Below are 25409 nucleotides of genomic sequence, written 5' to 3' on the forward strand. Positions count from 1 at the left end.
GTGCAAATTAGAAAAAAAGCCTTCCCTTTCTCAAAGCATGTTTCTGTCAGCTACCCCTAAATATTTGTAATACATATTTAATTCTATAATGGCTTCAAAAGGGAATGGCACCCCCTATGGTTGTACAGTGACAACTTGCACATCTGATTATGATTGCTCTGGGTGGTGCGGATGACAAGAATATCCTTTATTAATTTTTCCTGCCTTTTACCACCTAGTGGAAAAATATTGTTTCTAACAAATCTTCCTCTTAAAGGAATTCTAATCTTCCTTTTTGCTTGGTGATGGTCTGTGATTTATTTTAAAAGAAAAAGTAACTTCGAGTAATGAGATAAGCAACTTCTTTGCAAGAAAAATTTAGATGTTTTATAATTATTTCTATGGATTAGCTATTTTTAAAGTCTTGGAACTGTGAACTTAAACAGCTCTGCTTTATGATTCACAGAATTATAGAAACATTTTTATTATGTAAGTTAGCCCTTTTGAATTTGACACTGAATGAAAATTAAAATAATCCTTACACAAGTAGTTTAAAATTTGTCATTGTCTCCCATGAAGTGTATTAATGTGGCTAAGAGTGGGAATTTTTCTTAGTGTACACTGTTTACCTTCTCCCAATCTAAGAAAATTAAATATACATATTAACTTTAAAATTGGTTGTAGAATTGTGTACAAAATATCAATTCTCCCTATTGTTTAAATTTCTTAATTTCCACCAATTAGTAAAGGATATATCCCTTAAATATCTTATGCGTATTATTTATGGATTAAAAAAAAGTTTTCTTTGAGTCTCTTCTCCAAATATAGTTACTTAAAGCAACCATCATTATTCTTTAGTCTGAATGGTAAATCCAGACTTTTGTTTCCATTGGGGATATCCTTACCTGGAGCCTAATACCAGTATGGGCTAAGAGAAATAGAAAAGGCTTCCTAAGAAATGGAGTGAGAGAGGAAGTAGATGAGATGGTCTCTCCTTCTGTCTCCAACTCTCACCCTGCCACTTTTCATACCTTCATCTTGAGAGGAAATGCTGTTTCCTCAAAAATAATAAAATGAGACTAGAATGATATTAGGAAACACGGGGATACCTACAGACAGGACATAAATAATTCGAATTATGATACTTTTAGAATTTAGCAACCAAATTTATTCAACTCAGTAGATTTCACTCATAGGATTCTTTATTCAGTTGATGTACTAGAGGAGAAATATTATATGGTTGAAATCACATCTCACTCACCGACATCAGACATTTCAGGAACAGTGGCCGTGTAAATCTCCTTGGTGAATATTGGTTCATTGTCGTTGATGTCGTGGATCTTGATGATGAATTCAGACTCAGGCTCTACAGGTTTCCCTGTCCTTCTGTTTATAGCTTGAGCTCGAAGGATGTAAACAGGTTTTTCTTCCCTGTCCAGCCTCTTGGTGGCCTGTATATCCCCTGTGTTTTCATTGATAATGAAGAGATCTCCTGCTCCATCTCCTGAAAGGATATATTTAAGTGATCCATCTCCTCTATCCTGGTCTGAATGTAACTAGTGTAGAAAAAAAAAATTAAAGAAAGTAAAAGTCAAGCATGTGATCCTAAACTGTTTGTCTTTATGATGCATGCTACATTAACTTTCATTCAATCCTTTCTAAGGGGTGATGGTTTTTTCCTTTTATTATTACTTAAATTCTCTATAGTAAATACCATTCATTAATGAACATGTTTCATATAATCATAGAAATTTCCAGAACTGGGATAGAGCTTGGAGAAAATTTAGTAATTCTTATTTTTAAGAATGGAAAACTAAAAGCCAAAGCAATTGCAAGACACCCAAGAACATATTAACCTGGCTGGAATGAAGCTATTTTCATTATTCTTGTTAGAGCTTTCAGGCTCTACTAATATACTCTCCTCCTCACTTTTATGTACACAGACACACTAGAGAAGCACTGTATTATTGAGAAAAGGATTTTGGTTTTTGAATCAGAGAGATCTGGGTATGTTCCCTCTCTATACTTTACTATCTTAGTGAATTTAGGGAAGCTAGTCAATCTCTTTGAGTCTAATATGGTAGAGATTATAATCAATTTTCTACATAGATATGAAATTTATTTACTTATTCATTTATGAAATTCAACTTGGAGCATTTGAGAAACATCTTAAGTGCTTCCATGGACAATGCCTTGAAAACCCCGTGACTAGATAATTTATAAGATCACTTGTAATAACATTTAATACTTAGATTTTAGTGTGATATGGGAAAGGACCATCTAAAAGGTAGAATAGGCTGCCTTATGAAGCAATGGGTTCTTGCTCCTGCAGGTAATCACAGCAGAAGCTCTGACATGATTAACAGTCAGTGAAATGGGTCTGGGTGAAGGATTGAATGTGATGAAGCGGAAGAGGATGATCCTAACTTAGAAAGTAGCCTATGTCTCTTATCTCAAAGATTGTTTCCACATTGTCAACTTCCTATTATTTCCTGTATTTCCCTTTATGCACTTCAGCAAAAGTTTAGGCAGTATCTCAGAGGTCTTCTAACTAGCCCTATTCACAAATTCTCAAAGTGTTTTTTTACTGAGAACTACTTTCACACCCCAGTTATAAGTATCACCTGCGTACAGACGAGTTTCAGTGAGAAGGCTGCTAATCTCTACCTATTTCAACTCTGTCTAAACGGAATATGGGCCATGTTACAGCAGTTACGGCAACAGTAGTAGCAGGTAAGCCAACTTTGTGTCCTCTTGATTAGTACTGCATGGAATACTCAGAGTAGTATCCATAAATACATTTTAAAATAAGATTGCTGGGCAAAAAAGGAACTTTTAAGTAATGTAACCCAGCCTTTCTGAAAGTGTATCCCATGGAATATCATTCTTACAAAATGCTGAGATCGTTCTGTGGTCTAATAAATCTAGGAAATACTTCTTTCTTGGAGTCATCCAGTGCCAATTAACATATGAAAGACTGTGAGTGCCTACAGTTCAAAACTGTACATAACTTTATTTAACTTAGCTTTCCCAAACTCTCTTGTGTAAACAAGCCTTTTTGGGTGTGATCCGTTTTGATATTTCCCGTAACAGTTTTCCAAGAAGCACACTTTGGGAACATGAGCTAATTGAATCCATCATTGCAGAATCAAGAAAACTGATGTTCCAGTTTATGCAGTGTTTCCCAAATCACACAGCTCGTGTAAAAGAATAAGAGGATTAGAATTCAAGTGCAAGAAGAGGCCTTATAGATTATTCGTTGCAACTTCCTTGTTTTTAGAGATAGGGAAACTGCGTCCGATGCCATACAGGTAATTCTAGTTAATAGCAGAGTTTGAGGAAGGGATTATTCATACAATTAGTAGCCTTGAAAGCAATTTGACAGAAATAATGGAAGATAAATGCGAACAGGAGGAAATTGCTTAGAAGTAAGGCAAACGCAAGAAGAAATGTAAAACAAGAGTACTCCATGATTTGTATAATGTGATATGCTAAGGAACGCTGAAACCATGATTACACAGAAAGAGCCACTGGGGAAAGTTTAACTCTCCACCGTCAAATTCTAATGACTGAAGAGAGCTCTTAAATAGCTATTTCATTAACTCGTGAGTAACGAAACCAAAATCACCGCCCGGTGGGGCTTGGCTCTAGGGTGGCGATGGTTAGCAGCTTCAGACAGCGCAGGTGCACCACACCAGGAGTCCTACGTATAGGCCTTGCTCATTCTTTTTCACTCACCAAATATAGGCTTGTAGCAGAGTCAATTAACCTTCCTGTGCCAGGATCTTTGTTAATAAAATGAGGATAATAAGAGCTACAGGACAAGGCTGTCGTGAAGGTCTAATTAGAGACTATATATAAATATTACATTAATCGCTACATAAACGTAATAAAAACACAATATGTGTTTCATAAATTATAAAGTGCCTTCCGAATTTAAGATATCATTACTATTATTAGCTCTTAGTTCACAATAGGCACGTTTTTGCTTCTATTTCGACTTTGAGAACTTTGTTGTGAGGACTTTGAAAACCCAATTTTGCGAACACCTGGTTATCTCTAAGGTAAAATCTATTATCAAAAGCCAGTATTCTTCTACCAGGAGGCAATTGCCATTTTTCCACGTGATTTATTCTGTGTTCCACTAGATTACAGACTCCCCTCGGCCCATTCTGTCATCTCTCTCAATATGTAATTGTTGCACACTCAGTGGGTGAATATTACATCTGGTCACAAGATTTATTCAGGTAAAAGTAATCAGAAACTTATTTTTCGCCATCAGGAGAGACCATTTCGATGACTTATAGAACAAATGCCCGAGACGATATGAAAGGGCCGTGGAGACACCAGCGAAGAGGGTGAACATGGGTTGCTCTGCCTATCCTAATTCTGACTTATCAATATTTGAAAACTAGTGGGAAAATGCATCTCTTCACTCAGGCGTTGTATGATAATAAAACAGTTTCACCTCATCCTCCTCTAAGTGCCGGGTCTGAGGCTGACAGAGTGCACAGAGCAGAAGCCTCCGAAAGCTTTTGTGTATTCTTTCCCCACTTTCCTCCCTATGAACTCACTGGGGGCCAGTTCTTTTCTCTCTTTTTGGGGAAAAGAGGAAACATAAGACTTCAGTGCTCGTGAAGGGGGTGGTGACAAGCAGACATGAGGGGTTTATTGAGCACTTAGATTTTAATTGGATTTTTTTCTTTTGTGATGTCATTCATCATGGCCACTGTAACAGGCAAGTTAAACAACAACAAATAAAATGTTGTAGGCTGCCAGAGGCATGTTTTTTACTAATTTCAGTTTAATGGGGCTGTTCCATTATGTTTAATCATCTAGTTCACTTTTAACAATTCACCATGAAGTAAAAATTATTCACTTCCTTCAGAAAGTCACACCTCATCTGGCGCTGGCAGGACTTTTTTACTTCTCTACCTACAGCATTTTGTTCCAGAAATAGCTCTTGATCTGTTTGTTTTTCTGTTGATTTATTATTATTTTTTAAAGTGCAGCACCTTGACTAATAAATGCAGGAATTTGGATTGTAGATATGGCCCTGTCTACATGGAGAGTGTCACCACATCAGTGCCAGCATCTTTATACCTGCTACTTGGGCTAACTTTCAACTTGATTTTGACTCCAATTCAAAGGTATAACACTCACTGTATAGAGTTTTAGTGGTTCATAAAACTGGCTAATGCTGCCTCATTCCTCTTTTACCCGTCACTGGATCACTGTGAGCCAGTAAACCAAAGTGAATATTATAAGTATGTACTTAGACAGAAAACAGAGTCTAAATGAAAGTTTACCTCCATGGCACACATAAGAAAGTACCTACAATAGCCTGAAAGGGGCTGAGGGAAAGAAGTATAGATTTTTTTGCCGAAATAAAAAATTGGATTGTGGCTAATATGCTCATAGATTGTGATGCAAATGTAATATGGCCCTTAAAGAAATGTAATGTTGCCAATCTGAGATGTCATTGGACAATCAGAGACCAGCTGTAGTAAAAAAGTGTTTCACTGGGATTGAGGGGAGAAACTGGATTTCCGACAGAGAGAGAGTGCACCTTTAACACCTTTGTGTTAAATAGACTGAATGTTATTTTAAATTAGGAAAATACATCTGCAATCAAGTTAGGACTAACTGAGACTCAACTGAATTCAGTATAGATGAATATGTACATTTTACACATATTTCTTTCTATATAATGCATGTGTACATAATGCTAATAAGTGTATTTAATGTTGTGATGGCTGTGAAGAGCTTGTTGGGTAGAGTTTATGTCAGGAAGAATTTCAACCTTGCTTGAAATACGTGGAGGGATTAGAAGTAGATTCTATTTTAGAGATTATAGGGCTAAGGTAAATAAAAATATTTTTTACTAAAATTTTATATTATATATTTTTAATATGCTATATTTTAATGTTAATGATTTAGCATGAGTTAACTAAGTTATATCTAATGAATATTTTACAAATCGAAACACTGATAGCACCTGATTTTGGCAGATTGGTGGAACTAGTTAGAAATGCAAATTCTTGGGCCCTACCTTCTTCCAGAATCAGAAATTCAAAGGGTGTTGCTCAGCAGTCTGTTTTAAGAAACCCTCCACGTAATTCTGATGAGTCCTCAAGTTACTGCCTTAACTAGGACAATCATAATGGTTAAAACGAGGGAAAGAAATGGGTATAAATTCATACAATGTGCTAAGTTATCTAACCTTGGGGAATTTAGTTAATTTCTCCAAGTGTTAGTTTCCTTATCTACATGATAGGAATAATAATGATACTTAGTTTACAGGTACATTGCTCTGAAAATTAATAAAATAATGTATGTAAAATACATTAACAGGGGCCTAACTCACAGAAACACACTTCAATAAATTATTCTTGCATCATGAACATGAAGTATTCAGAAGGTGGATTTTGAAGGTAGAAAGATTTGAGTCTGAATTCTGACCTTCCAATAAATCAACTATATTAATTAAATTATCTTAGTTTTCATTCTGTCATCTATAAGATAGAATAATTAACTTTGCCAGCTACTCTTCCTATACTTGTCCCTTAAAAGTTGGTAATCCTTAGGCCCATGTGTTAGGTTCTTGTTTTTTCTCATTTCACACAGTCTCGCCAAAGATCATCTCTATCTATTTGCATGTATTCAATTATTATTTATGTGCCTTTGATGCCCAAATCTATATGTAACTCCACGGCACATCATTTTCTTGAGCTCCAGGGTCAGGGATATAATTGATTCCCAGGCAAGTCTCTTAGACAACTTACTCTTAGTACTTCCCAGTTGAGCTCAACGCCTCTTCCCCCAAACCTGTTTCTCCTCTTATATGTCCCATCTCTGTAAAGGCCATCGGAGAGTCATTCCAGACCTTCTTCTCTGCCTTCGTCCCCCTATTTATTAAGCTACCAACTCCTGTCAATTCTACCTCTTTCCTATATCTTGACTCACCTACCTGTCTCTATTTCTCTGATATTACCCTGGTGTAAGCCACCACCATTTCTCATTGATCTCATTGATCTGAGGCCCACCAAACACACACTCAGTCTTGCTTCCTTTCAATTTATTTTCCTTTCTGTAACTAGGCCAACTTAAACAACGAAAAGAACCCCGAAGGTGCCACTCTCCTCTAATTAAATATTTCCGTGTATTCTCTTTACCCTTGGGATAAAGCCCTTATCTCCACTCCTTAACATGGTATCCAGATTCCACCACAGTCTCTGTCCCTCTCTTTAGCCTTATCATCTACCATTCTCTCCGTGACACTCTTTGTTTTAGCTTAGTCTACTTATTGCATTTTCTTGAAGATATGTTAGTCTCTTTCATATCTAGGTCTCCCTGCTTATGTCCCCTTGGCATAAAGTCTTTTTGAACATCGACACCTGGTTAATTCAACTCATTTGTCAAGTCTGCATAATCATTATCTCTTCAGGAAAGACTTCCCTAAATCGCTAGTCTAAGTTAGAGTCCCTAGCTATACCTTCTCAATTTTTTCCCCACTTAGCAATCAGTGAATTCTTTTTTTTTTGGATGACTTGTTTCATAGCTGTTTTCATAGTTCAATCAGCAAACAGTTAGAATGCAAGTTTCGTGAAGGAAGGCACCAAACCTGTCTGGTTCACTTCTGTATTCTCAGCACCCAACATACTGGCACATTATAGATCCTCAATAATGAATGATTATAAAGAATGAATGAATGAATGTTATAAAGATAAAATTGGATAGCATAACAATAATCAAGGAAATTTCTGGCACATAGGAGGCAACCAGTAAACCTTAGTGTCCTCTATCCCCTTCCTCACTTGATTTTAAAATTATGTGTCAAGTATGTATGTTCCTCATATGATTACATTCATATGTGGGCTATAAAACATAAAGCAACAAATGAACAAATAAAACAAACAAACAAACAAATCATAAACAGACAACAGTATGGTGGTTGCCAGAGGGAAGTGGAGTAGCAGGTAGGTAGAAGAAGATAAAGGGGGTCAAATATATGGTGATGGAATACCTGACTTTGGGTGGTGAACAGACACTGCACTATACAGATGATGTATTATAGAAGTGTATGCTTGAAACTTTTATAATCTTATTCACCAATATGATCCCAGTAAATTTAATAAAATTAAAAATACATATGTGATCCCAATAAATTTAATAAAATTAAAAATGCATATTCCTGATAGTGCCAGATAATTTAGCAATCATTACCAAACAGTAGGCACACGGTCTAAGCTGAGCAGTCTGAGGGAGGAATGCAAGTTATCACCTTAGAATGAAAAATTTTCCTTTAATAATCAATTAAACCTCAATATAATAATAAAGCCACTTGTATTCATTGTAAAGAACAGAGAAGTTATCAGTATATTGAGAACACAGACCATTGTAGGTACACTGAGTATTGGGACAGAAATCACTTGTTAAAGGTGAAGAAGTTGCAAGATTTTACTGAACAATATTTCAAGTATCATCCTGTTGCAGAAACTAATGGATAATGAATGGAAAACACTCCATTTTATGAAAACATTGTTCCATAATAAAAATAATTTAAGTGTCAACCAAGATCATTTTAAAACATTTATTGGCCCGAAGGGCTGCATAAAGCAATGAGTAAAAAGCATTTAATACCTGCCTTCTATAAACTTGCAATTTAGGTTTGAAAATACTGACTCAGTTTTAAAAGCTAAAGAATAAAAGCAGAAATTAGACAGTTGAGTACTTTTATTAAGTGTTAGGAATAACAAGGTAAGTGAAAAGGTAGAGAACAGCATAGGAGGAACCTGTAAGTAGGACAAAGTGGAATCAGGGAATATGTTAGCTCTTTGATGGTTTGGGAAAACTTCTTGAAGAATTTTAGATTACTGTTGGAAGAAAAGTGACTTAGCACCCAGTATGAGTACATGGCATAGTTTCAAAGCTGAGTGTGGGAGAAAATTAGAGGAAGCCTTCAGTATGTGCCTCAGGTAATAAAAGCAACGAAGTCAGCTAAAACAGAAACACTCCCTCCCGTGAGTTGCAAGATCCCATATTTTCTCACGCTGCACTAAGATGTGCAAGGGAAGATGCAGCTTCCTAATTTTTAAGAACTTATCCCTCAAGCTCTAATCCCATTGATATTAGGTTGAATAGCAAACCAGTAATTTAAGGCAATCCAATAATGTCTGCCTGATTCAATAACATAGTCTCTTAAGATAGCTCTTTTAAGTAAATCCTAGTCTGTCTGGCTTCTGCTTCCTCCCCTCGTCCCTGATCCAGTCCAAGATGACATATGGGTGTACGAAGAAGAGAGAGCCACATGGCCCAAATCAGAGGGAAGTTTGGGGGCTTTTGGAGCCAAAGGAAGTGCTTGTACGGCCTTCTGGCCTGCTGTTCTGTAGACAATGTCTCTCCTCCATTACTTTTCTCAGTGGCGTCTGTGATTTTGGCAGGTGACATTGTGATCTTAGCTCTTTCAGGTCCAAGATGACTAGCTCCATCCTGCCTCCCCCATAGCCATCATATAGTTCCTGATGTCTGACTGTGACACCTCTGTTGCCCTTGGTATGTGTGGTTGTAGCTATAGAGTTGCTTTGTCCTTGGTAAGTACCATCTGTAGGATGATCCACATTTTTCTTGTTCTGGAGAAGCTTTGGAAGGCTCCTGGGAACTAAAATGGGCTTCTCTCTCACTACATGATTGCTCCAGAGGGAAAAGGGAAAAAAATACTCTGATTTCACCTTTACCTACAAATTTTCCATGGCTCCCTCCTGGGATTTCAGATAACACTGTCTTGGGGCAGTAAAAATGACTTCAGATACACACAGGACAGTGCACGTGTGTATTTAATAGCCAAAAAATGAAATGTGAAATCCCTCTCTTGGTTTCAGGAATACCCTACCATATGAGTTTTGGTGGAAGAAAGAGCGAATTCTCACGATAAAATCTGGAAAGGTAAATGGGGCAGAAGTATGACCTGTAGCCTAGAGCCTGACACCAATAGTTTTTGGTGATAACATTTGTAAATGAGTTTATTGAGTTTTGTTCTGGTTGATCAGGCCTACTTCTTGATATGGTAAGTGGGCTCTAAAAGAATCTAGGGAAATCTCTTTTCCTCTGACAAAACCTAGGATGGGGCTGTCTTCATATCCTATGTTCTTTTTCTATTATACCATATTACCTTGTATAATGACCTGAAAAATTATATTCCTTTATATAAAACAAATAATTCGATTGATTTTTATAACAGTGGAAATATTTTATCTTTAAAGCATTCTTTAATATGGTTCATCATTTGGCAGTTGGTCTGGCTAGGATTTGGGAAAATGATAATAGCAGACATTATTAAGCCCATACTATGGGCCAGGAAATATGCTGAACTTATTACAAAGATTATATAATTTGTCATTCATCATGAATCTCTTCCTATCACCTCTTAAATGACGAGGAGGCTGAGGCAAAATAAGCATCATACAACCAACAGGGGCAGAAATGAGTCCAGGTTGTCTTACACCACAGTCTAGTCTGTTAACCACAACACAGATGTTTTCTCCGGATGTGTACATTCAGTTTTATGAACATTTATTAAATGCTTACTCTGTACCAAACAATATTTTAAGTCCTGAGTTACAAAGATTTAATTCAGGATTTTATTGACATTTTGGGCTGGGTAACTCTGTAGTGGGACCTGTCCTATTTATTTATCAGGATCCTTGGCCCCTACCCACTAGCTACCTGTAGTACTTTTCCTGTTGTGACAACCAAAAGTGTTTCAAGACATTGCCAAATGTCCTTTGGGGGGACAAAATTGCCTCCACCGATAACTACTGATGGAATTCTCTGCCTGTCTTTCTGTCTGTCTCTCTGTCTCTGTCTCTGTCTCTCTCTCTCCTGTATTATCATCTTTCTATCCTCCCATTTTTATTTCTCATTGTAAACCTTGTAACTTTTAATATACACTCAAATATACTGTAAAGTATTCTGCATTTTCAGAGATAACCCATGACCCCACTCAATTTAATCTTTTATTTTTTGTTAGATTTAATAACCACTGAAAGAGACTTTGTATTATATGGAGGAGAATTTTTGACAAGGTGCTAAAAGTGAAAGAATTTTAAACCTAAACTCAGGAGAGATTTGTTATTTCCCTTGATATTTATCTTTTACATTCAGTACCTTGAATTTAATGTCAAAAGTACCAGAGTAAGTATTAAATGGACAAAACTTTAGTGCTATAGTAGCTGTGGTAGGCAGAATAATGGCTCTCTCAAGGATGTCAATATCCTAATTCCAAGAACCAGGGACTATGTCACATTTCACCTTACATGAAAGAAAGGCCTTTATAGGTGGGATTAAGATAAAGATTTTGAGGTTGGGAAATTATCCTGGATTATCCACAGGAGCCCAGTATAATCATCAGGGTCCTTACAAGAAAAAGAAGTAAGGAGTCAGAGAAGGAAATGTGCAATGGAGCAGAGAGACTGAAGGTGCTATGCTGCTGGCTTTGAAGATGGAGGAAGGGACCATGAATCAAGGTACAGGCAGCTTTCTAGAAGCTCAAAAAGGCAAGGAAAAGGGTCTTCCCTAGAGCTTCCAGAAGGATACCTTGCAGACATCTTAATTTTAGACTTTCGACTTCCATAGCTGGAAGATCATAAATTTGTACAATTTTAAACCACTAAGTTTGTGGTAACTTGTTACAGCAGCAATAGGAAACCAAGGCAGAAGTTCCTTATCTTTGAAACCTAAGGTGAACTGAAACTACATGTGGCCCTTTGAGAATCCCAGCGAAAGGGAGGAAAACTGACCCCTGGTGAGCACTTACTACATGTCAGGTACTGCAAGAGTGCACCATGCGTTACACCAGTTAAGTCTCACAGGGACTCCAAGAGATAAGCTTCGCTTTCTCCATTTTTTCAGAGGAACTCAGGTCAGGGAGGTTAAGTAACTTACCTAAAGTTAAGGGCAGAGCGGGGAAGGGTACCAAGGTCTGCCTGACTCTCAAGTCTATGTTTGTTCACATGAGAGCATACTGCCAAACAACACTTTCCAAACAACACTTACAATGTTTCTGGATTCATTGTATTTATTATATTAGACCCCAGGCTAAATTGTTTGTAAATTCTATTGGCACAAATGATACAAACTGTAATAGATGTTATTGTCCGTTTGGGATTTATCAATTAAACAAATGCCTTTTGGTTTATGCACTGCATGAAGTTATTTCCCCAAAAAGGCTTTGTTTACTGCCTTTTGCTTGGCTTTGGAAGTCCAAGGCCTTTGGCAGACCGAGACATTAGTCTCAGCTCCTGCTTAGTCTAACATTTTCATTTTGAAAAAGCCAGTGGTAAATCAAGTTGAGAGTGAGATATCCAGTCAAAAATTGATTTAGTAAGGTGTTGTAACTCACCAGTTACAAACCTACTTTTTTTGCCTTACAGTGCAATCTCTTCAACAATTGCCAAATCTAAGGACACACACACACACACACACACACACACACACACACACACACACACACTCCTCTTCTTTCTTGTCCTCTCTCCCTCTAACTGACACTACAACTACACTTCAGAAGGAAATATTAATAGATAAATGCAGACATTGGGGACCTGATGATTCAAACGGTAGAAATTTTTTTAAAAATGATGTCCTCACTAGCTAATGGACTTTTCTCAAAATGTGTTTTTCTTCAAAGATAAAAAACATATTGGATATAATAATCTTATGCTGACTCTTACTTAGGATCTAAAAAGTTAAAGCCATATCTTTATAAAATAAGTAGTTTGCTTGAGAGAGGGACTATTATTCAGATTCATAACTCTAAAGTATCCCGTATGTACTCAGTAAACGAAGGTTAAACTGAATTATGTAATCTACTCATACTGTCAAGGAAATAATGATGAGCAATTCTAGGAGAGATTATGATCTCATTTATTAGTTTTTCTTGCTTGGAAACCAGCTTATACTGTCCCAACGGCCATGCTGGGCAAAGAGTCCTTGTGGTGATGGTAGCACCATGAACTTGAGCACTCCATCTCCTGAGCATCTATGTTCTTGATTCATTTGCCCACCGTGTCTGAAGTACTCTCTGCTACTTTAACATCTTAATAATGTGGTATGAGGGAAGAGTGTTAGACTTAACCACATCAAAAGAGCTGGACTCCAGCCCCAGCTTTGGCACTCTGCTGGCAATGGCACTGTGGTCTCTGAACCCCTCTGGCACTCTGTTTCTTCATACCCAAAAGGACTGAGTCCTGCTCTCACGGAGGAGAGCTTATGCGAATCACTGGAGGAACGCTTGTACATGCGAGAGCACCTCGTGAACCGTAGCGCCTGACAAAATATGAGAAAATGTGATCATTGCTCCTTATGCATTACAAGTCTTCTGCAATGAAACTCTGCTAAAAAACAATCTATGATGCCTCTTCACCTGCCAGGGGATGAGTTCCCTTGTGTTGTGTTTTCTCTTCTGTTCCCTCCTCCCCTTCTTTGGAAGTTACTTAATGGTTTGCTCCACAGTAAAGATTCTAACTGCCCCATTATCATTTTAAAACTCCAGTAAGTGATGTCTGACTGTCGAATAGGAGATAAGACTGAATAAAGTACTGCCAGTCAAGTTTGCCCACGTCACCTAAGTTTCCCGATTTGTTTTTAAAACTATTTCCCTTTAAGAGGCAGGTGGATTGGTAATCGGCAAGATTACAGTTTGAACACAAGGTACATGGCTCCCTTTTATTCTTTTTACATGAAACACATAGTGGGGAGGATAGATAGAACACTCAGAATACAAAAAGGATAGGAAAGTAATTTCTTAAAATACATTCTGCCTTATCTGATTTCTTTATTTTCAATTTTTTAAAACATATTTGGAGATAAATTCAAACTTAGAGAAGATGCAAATATAAAAATGACTTTACTTGATGTCTAAAGGGAAGTTCACTTCCTGGAGGTATTTGTCCTCAATGGAAAAAAAAAAAAAAAAGAAGAAGAAGAAGCCTTTGGCTACAGATTAAGTAAGGAAATGAGCCAGATTCTTATGCTTCCCAAATTATGAAAAGAAAACAATAAAGTATACTAAAGTTTTACATAACTGCATTTTAAAGTGAAGTTTTCTTTGTATCTCCTCTTTCATATTTCTCTTCTGAATTTTACTCGTAACATAATTGGTAGAAAGAGTTAAGATGAGATTATTCTCAAGAAATGATTATTTTTCCTGTGAGAACTAAAAATATTTTGATTATAAGAACATATAGTTGGTAAAAAAGGAATTAGTCATTATACAGAATTTTTCTCTTCCTGTATTATCATGCTTTTCTCTATAGGTGATTTTTTGTGAATCATTGTAATTAGTGTTCTCAGGTCTTAAATGATTTTTCTTTTACTGAACAGTTGAATTGTCTGTACAATGTAGCCTCTTAGGAATTTTAAGAAGAAGAAACTTTTTTTTTATTGGTTAACTGTGGCTTGTTCTCATTTTGTTTCAAACTTTCTTCTACTGAGAGTCTAAATAATTTCTGAATTTTATTTGTAAAAGTCTTAAAGGAACCAAAGTTTATGATATTATTTCCTATATATTTTCCTTTTTCTTTCTTGTTAATTCATGTACATACAGCTGTGTTGTCTTTAGTTTCTTTGGTTTGCACCAAGAAAGCTTGGCTTTTCTCCTATTATATCATAAATATTTGTGTCATTTTTCATGCAAAATTTTCAGAGGCAGTTTCCATGGAAAGACTTTCATAATAAATTTGATTTATATGTTTACTATCTAATATATCCCTGAACATTAAAGACTAGATTTTCAGTTGTCAATCCAGTGACACAAAGCACTATCAATGATGTTCATATCAAACCATCCAGATCAATAAATTGGGAAGCACTTTTTAGATAATACAGCAGATTTTTATCTTTTATCATCATTGCAGCTTAATTCAAGCACTATTTGGCTGTTTCCAATGTACAAAATCTATGCTAGTTACCTTTAAGGATAGAAAGATGAGCAAGACATGTAGTCTAGGGTCTTGAAGAGTTTATGAAAATATAATTATTTGAAGGTTTAAATTCAATATACAAAGCACTAATTGAAAATGCATCCCTGGGACCCAATGTAAAACATTACTCAATATATTGAAGGTCAAAGTTCAAACTTAAACAAGAAATTCATTATTTTGCTTTAAAAAGCTGAAGCATTTAAGGTAATTAAACAAATCAAGACTAATTTTCTCAATAAAATTTTAATTTAATAATACAAGGGGATTATTATATATTTCCCACTTAACTGTGATAATTTCAACTTAATATATTAGTATACTTGAAGTACAATAGTAATTTTTAGAATTGCTGGAAGCATTAAACTTTTTATTGCGGCAGGGGTGGGAGGGTGGAGCGGGGAGCGGAAAACAAGACCTAACCAGACTCTTAACATTTCACAGCAATTTAAATAATGTAAACTCCAAATTGTGGCATAAAGTGATGATGTTTTAAAATAAAATGATAAATAACCTTAATAGGAAGATCTAAAAGTGTTATCCAGATAATCAAATAACATGATTTTAGTGTACACTTCATTTTTCGCTTGGTTGTGATAATAAAGAAAATTTAATATTTTTATATATGCTTAGCCTGCTGAATTGCATTGATTAATCACATTTGTAGATGCCTTAGTTGCTTGGGCTCATAAAACTCGATTTCACAGAAGGAGACAGAACATTAGTGAAATCATCACCTTTGGTTCTTCTCTTCACTTTTCTGTTCTTTGGAGGTTCACTTGATAGCAGGGCTCCTGCCTGCCTTGTACTGGTCTTCTGTTAGTACCTTACTAGTGAGTGTGATATTCTAGGCACCATTCTAAGCCCTTTCTGCATATTAACTTATTTAATCCTCACCTCAGTATGTTTACTAGTCCTCTTATGACAGTTGAAGAAATGGAGGGCAGAGAGAGGTTAAATAACTTGCTTGGATTTACCCAGGTAGCCACAGTGTAGCTGGGGCTGGAACACAGGCAGGCTGCCTATGCTATTAACTTTACACTCTCTGGTGAGTAATTGTTGAATGAGTGAAAAGCATTTTCTCTCCAAATCTATTCGAAATGCCATAGCCGAGATAACTTCTTCAATTGCCTTCTTAACTCCAATCTTCGTTCCCTCTAGTCAGCATTAAATCCCATATCCAGAATGATATTTCAAGCTCTTTGTTATGCCTTTATTACTGCCTTCAGGTCTTTTGAAATACACCAATTCACCTAAAATATTTATTCATATATTTCAGACATGTATACATTTAAATCTTTTTAAAATGCCTCTCTTTTCTTATGTACGTGTATTCTCTGTGAATGGAAAACTGGAAGAAACTATAAATATTTTTCCAGTGAAATATTTTGGCATGCTGCTTTTCTTCTTATTCTAGGTCGTGTAATTTCAAATTCGACGCCTCATATTGAGAATACTTGTTACTTTTACTTATTTATCAATAATGGCAATAAGAAAAAAATCTTTTTCTCATTCTCTTATGGAGAATTCTGTATGTTTAGCCTCTTCTTCAATTCCAGATGGAAAGATAGGTTTGCAAAGAATACTGATATACTTAGCATGCTCACGAGGATTATATTACATAACAACTGACATGTAAGCTTATAGGAAGGTGAGGTTTGCTACTAGCAGCCTACATAGACACAGAAAGAGATGCCTCTTTGAGTTTCCAAGGACACAATGACATCTTAACATAATCTCTAAATTTGATGAAGGATATCAAAGGCAGGACCCTTACTCAAAATCTGTTTATTTCTGGTAAAAGAGGGTAGAGCATTAAGAGGATATCTTTAATTTTGACTACAGAGGTAGGGCCCTCTAAAAGTTAAATTTGTAATTCTGGTTACAGTATGTACTTGTCCTCCCATATTTAAAATAATGTATTAATTCTGTCATTTATATCAGTGGAAATGAAAATAATCATGGTTTAAGATATTGACCATAGATTACCAAAATGTCAGAGATTTTTAATCTGATTTTTGAAATAAAATTCAGTTAAAAAGATAATTAGATATTTTGATTTTAAAGGATATATAAACTAGGATGTTGGAATTTTGTATATTTATATTTCCATCTGCTATGGCAGACCCATATATGACAAAAAATGAAGAACTGATGCAAATCAAATACTACATAGTTTAATAAGTACAAATAAGTTAAGGCAATCAGTAAAGAAATACTTAACAATGTCCATTGGCTAGATTTTGTTTTAATGAGCATGTAGAGTCTCTGTAACCTTCCAACAACCTCTAGCTCTGTTTGACTTGTGGAGCATGGAGGTAAAAAAGGACCTGAACCCTTAACTCTCTTGTATTCACCGTCATCCCTCCATTTTGTTGAACAAATTGAATTACAAGTAGAAGGATATAGGATTCCACAGGCATGATGACTTGGAAGTTGGAGATCCTGGATGGGGTCCTTGCTGGCTTTCTATATTTTACTCCGCGTGTCCCTGGCAGCCACAAGTTGCCTTTAGATTTGTAACCAAAGTTAGACATTCTAACTGTTCTCCTCTCCCCATGAGCGACAATGCATAGAGGGAAGTTTAAGACACAGAAAGAGAATTGCTGTTACACAGGGCATTTTCTTAGCATCATATAGCAAATTGAAGCTTTTGTTATTAAGGAAGTGAAATTAGTTAGCCGACAGTGGAAAAGAAATGAGGAGTACTACCAATATTAGCAGTTGAGAAGTTACTCCTTGAAGCATTTTTAAAAAGTACATTTAACTACCGAATGAATGCACATTCTCTTAAATACACTAACCAGTTTTAATATAAAAATGTTAAATGGCTGAGCATTAAATTTAAACGATAAAGAAGAAAGATGTGCCCAAGGCACTTGTCCTGACTCAAGTAAAAAGATCATTGCAGGTCATCGAACCAGAACAGAAGTTTAGAGTTTATCAAGGGAAATAAAAAGAAAAGACACTTTTTCATCATAATGACCAAAAAGGCCACTAACTGCACATCTAATTTAAAAATACTCACAGGTAACTATTTTGAATATCACTGGTATGTTCTGGAAATGAAAATCAGGAAAAAGTAAAAGGAATGCACAAAGTATTCATGCAGACATATTTGTGTAGCTCTTTTTTAAAAAAAATTCTTTTTCTCTTTACTCTTAGTTTTCACACAGCAGGTTGTCAGTAGGTATTTGTAGTATGGAGTTGAATGCAATCACTGAATGCCAAAGCATGTTCTGTGTTTTTTCATTAGTGCCTCCAATGGCTCTGTGAAGTAGTGGCTATACGGAGTGTGGCATATAACTGAGCAGTTATAAGGCCAGACAGAGGCAGACTGCTAATTTCTAGCGATGTGAGACTTTGGGCTAAAATACCTCACTGCTCCAAGCCTTAGTTTACTCCTCCGTAAAAGAGGAACATAAATAATATCTGGGCATTAAGGTACCTGTGAAGGTCCAATGAGATAATACACCTGAAGCACTTAGCAGAGTGTCTGGAACAAAGTAATGCTCAGTAAATGTTAGCTATGACGATGTTTTAATCCGATGCTGCTGTTGGAAGTGATAATGGTTAAACGAGTCTCTGAATCACCTATCAAATTAGCATCTGGAGGTTTCTATTCTTAAGTATGTTCTTTTCAGAAAGAAAAATAATAGAAATATAAGAAAGCAATATTTCAATGACAGAATCTTTTAAATGGTCTTTCATAATGTGTAAAATATTGCTTCATGTTTACTGAATTTGGATCCTGTAATTATAGGAACAAATAAAGGTGTATATGGTTGACAACTTTTATTTTTATGAGCCATTAAAACATTACTGTCTAATTATACTAATAGTGGCTTCATTGAATTGTGTAGACATTAATTTTAAAGACTCAAGAGCAAGGCATACTAGGAAGACCTGTGCATTAGAGTTTCATGATATTTAAAAAAGCACAGCATAACAATTTTGGGGAAAGCTCCCCAAAAGAAAACCATGACCAAGTTCCAAAAAGCTAGCATCAGAAAATATCTATGAAAATATACAGTTTATCAAATTCAATTAAAACAGGTCTCCTGGTATGCTCCTAAAAATAGAAGCATCTCGAATGCTTCTAAAGGAGATGAGTGTTATGTATACATTATGTGGAAGGAGAAGACATTATGAAGGATAAAGTGGAAGAGACAAGGAAATAAAGCATTGCTGTGGGCTGTTTAATGATAATATGTGAATCTTTTGATTAAAATTGTGCATACTTCTGAGATTTTAAATATATTCATCTCTCTATTAATGAATGTTCATGTCTTCAAAATCTAATCGATATCTACCTATGTTCTTCTTTCTTATTGAACTTGCACTATACACTAATCATCATCAAAGAATTGCTATATTATGTCAAGCCAGCAGGAGGGGCACGGTGTTTTCTGAAAATGTGAAATTATGATGCTTTCTTCTTATTTTTCTATTAATCTTACATAAGCCAAAGATAATCTAAGTGGATTTTGAATAAAACCACATACTCTTCCCTTTAACCCTTGAAGAGAAAATACACACCTTTTTCTGGTTTCTGAGCCGGCATGAGTGACAATTTCAATATCCTGATTTCTATTTACAATTTTCTGAACCTTCTGCTTTCTCTCCTTTGGCTTCTGCATACAATTAATTGGCAAGTACAGGTAATTCTCCCTCTGCAGTGAGCTAACACCTACTCTTCCTTTAAGGAGATTTTCTAACATCATCACCTCTTTCTGGAAGCTCTACTGAACCCCAAGCCCAGCTGTCCCCCTCTTTTGTATTTCTATAATACTTTGTGGATGCCCACTTTAGCACTGAGCTAGCCACATTTTGTTATAATTATTGTCAATAATAATCTCCTAGAACAGTGGTTCTCAAATTTTGCCACATATTGGAATCATAAGTACTTAATTAAAAACCAACTAAATCAGAATCTCTGGGGAGGTGAGACCCAGGCAAGGTATTTTAAAAATAACTTTTCTCTAATTGTAATCTGGGGGTCTTGCTGAAACACAGTTTCTCAGGTGGGGTGAAAGATTCTGCATATCTAAATAACTCCCAGGTGATACAGAAGCTGCTTATGTTAATTTAGCTAAAAGTTGCCCCCAAATGGTCATATATTTTAGAAAAAAATCACATTCCTTATCTGTATCTGCATCTATATCTTAAACTCACAAACTCTTACCTAAGATAGGACCATTTCTTCCTACCTTATTATCCCTACCTGCCATGATCATTTTAGGTGAGTAGAGGGGCTAAGTTTTTCTCATAAATCAGAGTTTGGGTTGTCAATGTTTTGGCTATAATTGCCCTTATCCACTTCTATCCACAGTAAGTGCATACCTCCTTAACCCTGCAGAGTCCATGTTTCTGTGTTAATCTTATTGGCCACAGGACACAGTGAAATGCTGAGGAATATTAAGACAGGAAGAGGAGGAAGGTCTTATAGCCTATGCTTGTGCTTCAAGTTTTAAGTATAATCTTGTCTCTTTACCTGGTGGTCATCCAGCCTCCAGACTGTCTTCTGCTGCTTCTTGGATACTCATGCGAGCCTATTTTTTTCCCTCCTTGGACACTCGATAGCCCTTGCTCCCACACCTGTTCTGACATTTTCTTCATTGTCCTCTTGACTTAACCCAAGATAATCAAAACCAATGAACACAAATACAAATATAAAGAGATGCTTATAACGTAAAAACGTCTTTCTTCTACTTTAAGAACTATTTGCTCAACTGCATTACTTTTCCTCAGTTAACGATTCTATCTGTTACATGTACAGATCAATCCTTTCAGATTCAGGTTTCAAGAATAGGCTGTAACTAATTATTATTTAGTAGGGCTAATAGCATAATTTAAGATTTTATTAGCCTTTGTATACCTTTATATGGCGATCTAACTATAGTCTGATGGTTCCCAGAGAGTGCACTGAAGCATGCTGGGGTGCAGCAGGGAATTCATTTGGGCACCAGGAAATATTTGAAACCTTCCAGAGAAATAATGCAACATTTGCCGTCGTCAGACACCTCGTGTCACGGTAGTTCACAGTTTCAACAGTAGGTGGTGCTATATTCCTTTTCTCGATGTCATATATTTATGAGGCTGGGTTTCCCCCAGCACTTATGATGGAAAGTGAGTACAGTGCAAAAATCAATGTGGAAAAGGAATCCAGGCAGCCGAGTCCAAACTATGAAGTCACACAGTGCCCAATAGGCACACACCTTCCATTAGGAAATAATTGTGGTTATTTAAAAATGAAATAAAAATTTATTTTTTGTGTGTTAATTGATGTGGATTTTTGTCAAATGGTTATTTATATTTTAGAACACAAACACTAATTAAGTTGTTTGGACCTAACTATTTCTTTTAGCCTAAGGGCACTGAGAAAAATACTGAAACATTAAGGACACTGTGACCCAAGAAAATTTTGGATCTGCAATAGCCTGATCTTGAAAAAAAAAAATTTTTTTTCAATAGTTTCTTGACCTTGTAGATGTGGATAATCTCATCAGGTATCTGTTTTATTCCAAGTCTATTAAAAGTGGACCAAATGGATGCCACATGAGGAACCCAAACTTTTTAAAAATTAATTATTTTTTTGTTTATTTTTATTTGTGGTAAAAAACACATTATAACCTAATCCTTTTGTCTGTTGACACAACATAACTCCAAAGATGGGAAAATGCTCTATCAATAGTGCAACGATAGCTCTTACACACATCTAATGTAGCAGTGCTGGCAACTATGACAATTTCAATAATCGCCCTTAACTTTTTTCCCCATAACTTTTATGTATTATGGAAGTGGGGGAGGGGAAGATGAAGGTAAGGTAGGGAGATTTTTCTTGCTGCCAATAAAATATCCAAAATCCAACTAATCCAATTGGAGCAGTGATTATGAAGGGATTTTTGCCACTCTCTACATTTTCCATCCACTGAGAGATCCATTAATTACCTCATTTTCCTTTTGCAATGATATAAAAATCAATATGCCATGTCAATGAATTACTGGTAGGTTTAATAGAGTGTATACAATGGGTAGTTCACCAATAATGACAACTTCTTTATGCACCTACTATGTGCCAGCCACTAGTTCTCATCTCACTTAAATTATACTGCAATTCTATGAGGTCGACATTGCTGCATGCATTTTCCAGATGAAAAAACTAAAGCTTGGAAAGGTTAATAACCTGCCCTGAGCCACACAACTGGCAATTGGCAAAATAGTGATGCAGCCTTGGATCTGCTTGCGTCCACAGCTCATGACTTTTCCACATGGTAAAATTACCTCTCACAATTATGCTCATAAAACTGAATTTCTATGTGGTTTTATCCATTGCTGCGTCTGGTGTCCTGAAATATCTTGGCCTTTCTCTGAAAATACATGTTTGTTTGTTTTTTTAAATATGTATATAATGGCATTGCAGTTTGAGAAGAAAAAGCAAAAAAGAGGGGAATCAATTATTTAGACAAAACACTTTAAAAAAACTATGGGAGTGTTACTTGTATTAAAAAAAAGTACTTTAAAGATTATGAGATTATTATTATTATTTCTTATAACCATTACCCTATAAATGTAGTGCTATTCAATTTCATAAAACAAATGGAGTGAAGTACAGGTAAGTGGACTGTCTTCAGTGGTCACAGAGCATGTGAATTTTACAGCAAATACAAGACTAGACCCTTGAGGATTTGTGTTACTGTTCACCCCATTCACTGAATACTTCCTCTCCTCCTTTATTCCCCATTAATATTTCACTCGATTGGAACAATGCCTGGTTACCTCAGCCCAACAGCTTCCCTTCATTTATAGGGGTAAATACTTAAAGAGAATTTTGGCCACAGCTATTCATGGATATTTGATAACAAATTGAAGTGTGACTATGCAGCCCCTGGAATCTGCAAAATTTATGTGATTTGCATGATATCCTAATATCAATGTTTAAAAATCATAGCTGTAATCATCAACAAAGACGTTTTGTCATCTCTATTATGTTCATTCCCAGTTTCATTATGTAAAGGATGTATGACAATGATTTTTCTTATCAATACCATATTACGAAAAAAACCTATAAAGTGCAAACCTGTATCCCTTTTTAAAAACATCTTTGCAGTATGCAGATATTCTGCAACAAGACTGTAGCTGATGATAAAATACCAGTGAAACTCACAGTGACAAGATAACCACGCTGATTCCCTGACTCAGCTCCAGTAATCGGTAAGGGCTATCAAAAGTGATGCCTCCTCATTCTACTTTCCGGAGTCAATAAAATGGTCAGATGATATTTGGAAATTGCACCTCTCCATAACCATTTTTCTCTTTTGTGAATCTTGCCACAGTTAAATCACAAGCTTTTGAAATGCCTAGCTCTTGCCAATTATCTGAGACAAGACAAAACAGCATCAGCAGCATCGGCAGCACTAACAACAAACAAATCTAAGGCAGTGGTGGGTTCTGAGGACAAAGGGCTCCATTCGGTCAGAGAATGGATGGCACTGTAGGTAGCAGAGTTAAGAAATACTTAATCTGAACCTGGCCAAAGGACTAAAGCTAAAAATGTTTGCTTTCAGAATGAGAAAAAGGAACCTTCCTTTCCTTACAGCTTGCTCGCTCTATTCCTATTTTTAATACTTCTTACTTTATAGAATATGCTGGATCACATTTTTTCAAACTAAAGTAAAAATTAAAGGATTTATGATAATCCTGTGTAAATGGTTGTGGGTGTTTTATTTTCCACGGGAGCATTTCTCTTTCTTTGTTGCAGTGCTAACATTTCTCAGCTTCTTGCTATAGTCTTCTTCCCGAAACTACGTAAGTGGAAAAAAAAGTCTTACCAGATAAGCAACAATTCTTACTGTATTGGGGAATTGTTCACATCCTCCCCGTCTATTTATTAGAAGTAACTTCTTCCAGCTTTTAAAACCAGAATGCCAAAACGCCCAGTAGAATCCTACCTTGCCCACATACTGATAATCGGATCCAGTATATTCCTCCAGGAGAAAGAACTGATTCCACATCCAGCTCCTTTTCGAACGGTTCAGCTCATTCTTGCTGTTCCCAGAGAGCTCCAGGGCCCTTTTCTTCGCTGGGAAAACACTAGTCCTCTGAGATAATGGAGTTGAGAAAGTTGAGTAGGGCTGACCAACCCAAAAGAGTAGCAAGAAGTACCGGTAAGTTCTCATTCTGATGACTCAGTCCAGTCCCTGGGCAGTGGGTACTTCTCTTCTCCCAGTGATTTTTTTCACTGCACTGTATCCAGCTTCATTCCTCCTTTCTTTCTTAAATGCTCTTTGCTTGGCTCTCAGAGGATATCTGGAAAGAATAATAACATATCAAGCATTTTTAGAGATGCTTAAAATTCAGTGTTTGAGTAAATAAGCTCTGGCAAAAGGGGACAGAAATTTGAATACCAAAACAACACAAATAAGTTGGCTATCAATTTTGAAATGAGGAAAACGGTCTTTCCGAAATACTAAACGGTAGTCATGTGCCGAGTAGGAAGCTGCTGTTTTCCTTTCTCCTTTTCTATCACTTAAAAATCCTATTTTAAGTAATAGCATTGTTGTAGGTCAACATGCCAGAGTGGATTATTTCACTACTCTTTTACCTCTGGGTACGTGGGCTGAGATCTGGTTAGAAGAAATGGTTTCGTGTTTCTGATTCTATTTCCATATTTATCCTGATGAATGAGTGTAAGGCAAAGAATATCACAGATGATTTCAATTCATTTGAGTGGATATTGGTGAAATTTCACGAGAATGTATTGAGAACCTGTGTAGGCGTAAGTCAAGGCCAAGCCCGTTCTGCAGACTCAGACTTGTGACTTTAGAGGTATGCTGATGGGACAGTCTGGGTCAAATAAGGCTGAAAAGACCATACACCCTCTTTTCAGAGTGCATATTCACATACTGAAGTTTCTGAAGTGAAATTTTATAACAATGGTGACAAGCCTATATTTAATCTAGTATTTCCCAAACTTGACCAGGAAACTTTTTTTCCTCATATGACCTAATAACACCACAGGATGGGTTAATAAACTAGGATAGAATTTGAATTTAATAGCATATGAGAATTAAATGAACAATTCTGTTCAAATATCTTTAGAAAATCCTAGGCTTTTATGTCAAAATTTTACTTGTATCATAAGCAACCAGCCGTATTTATTAAAATTCGTAAGTTTCACAGGTGCATCAAACATATCTTAATATCACAGTGCAGGATTTCAGAAAGTCAGCTATTATACTCATAGGTTATAATTTTCCATGACAAATATTATTTTTCGAGAATACAACCTAGCATTTAAAAACTCCTCTGGTTAGACTGCTTGGCAAAGATGTCACAAATTGGTTTACTATTTTATGTAATTAAAGTAATACATGCCTATATCTTCATTCTAAACTTTTTCACATTTCTTGAAAAAAATCTAACAATTTATTCCTTCATCATACTATCTGA

At 36.1% G+C, this 25409-nt stretch overlaps 1 protein-coding gene across 3 annotated transcripts in view; it reads right to left on the bottom strand.

Moving 5' to 3' along the window:
• The window catches only part of CDH6 (cadherin 6), a 113788-nt gene that overhangs the window by 23390 nt on the left and 64989 nt on the right, over positions 1–25409 (bottom strand). For 2 of the 3 annotated variants that reach the window (XM_039842736.1, XM_039842737.1), the window contains exons 2-3: positions 23909–24266; positions 1241–1535 (exon numbers count right to left, since the gene is read on the bottom strand). In XM_039842736.1, the coding sequence (XP_039698670.1) occupies positions 1241–1535; positions 23909–24136 (523 nt within the window). In that variant the 5' untranslated portion in view covers positions 24137–24266. Of the gene's footprint in view, positions 1–1240; positions 1536–5782; positions 5787–7633; positions 7639–23908; positions 24267–25409 lie in introns of those variants that run through there. The other variant, XM_039842738.1, reaches the window with a different exon arrangement.

Source organism: Pteropus medius, unplaced genomic scaffold, assembly GCF_902729225.1.
Source record: "Pteropus medius unplaced genomic scaffold, Ma_sr-lr_union100, whole genome shotgun sequence".
In the NCBI taxonomy this organism is placed as follows: Eukaryota; Metazoa; Chordata; class Mammalia; order Chiroptera; family Pteropodidae; genus Pteropus; species Pteropus medius.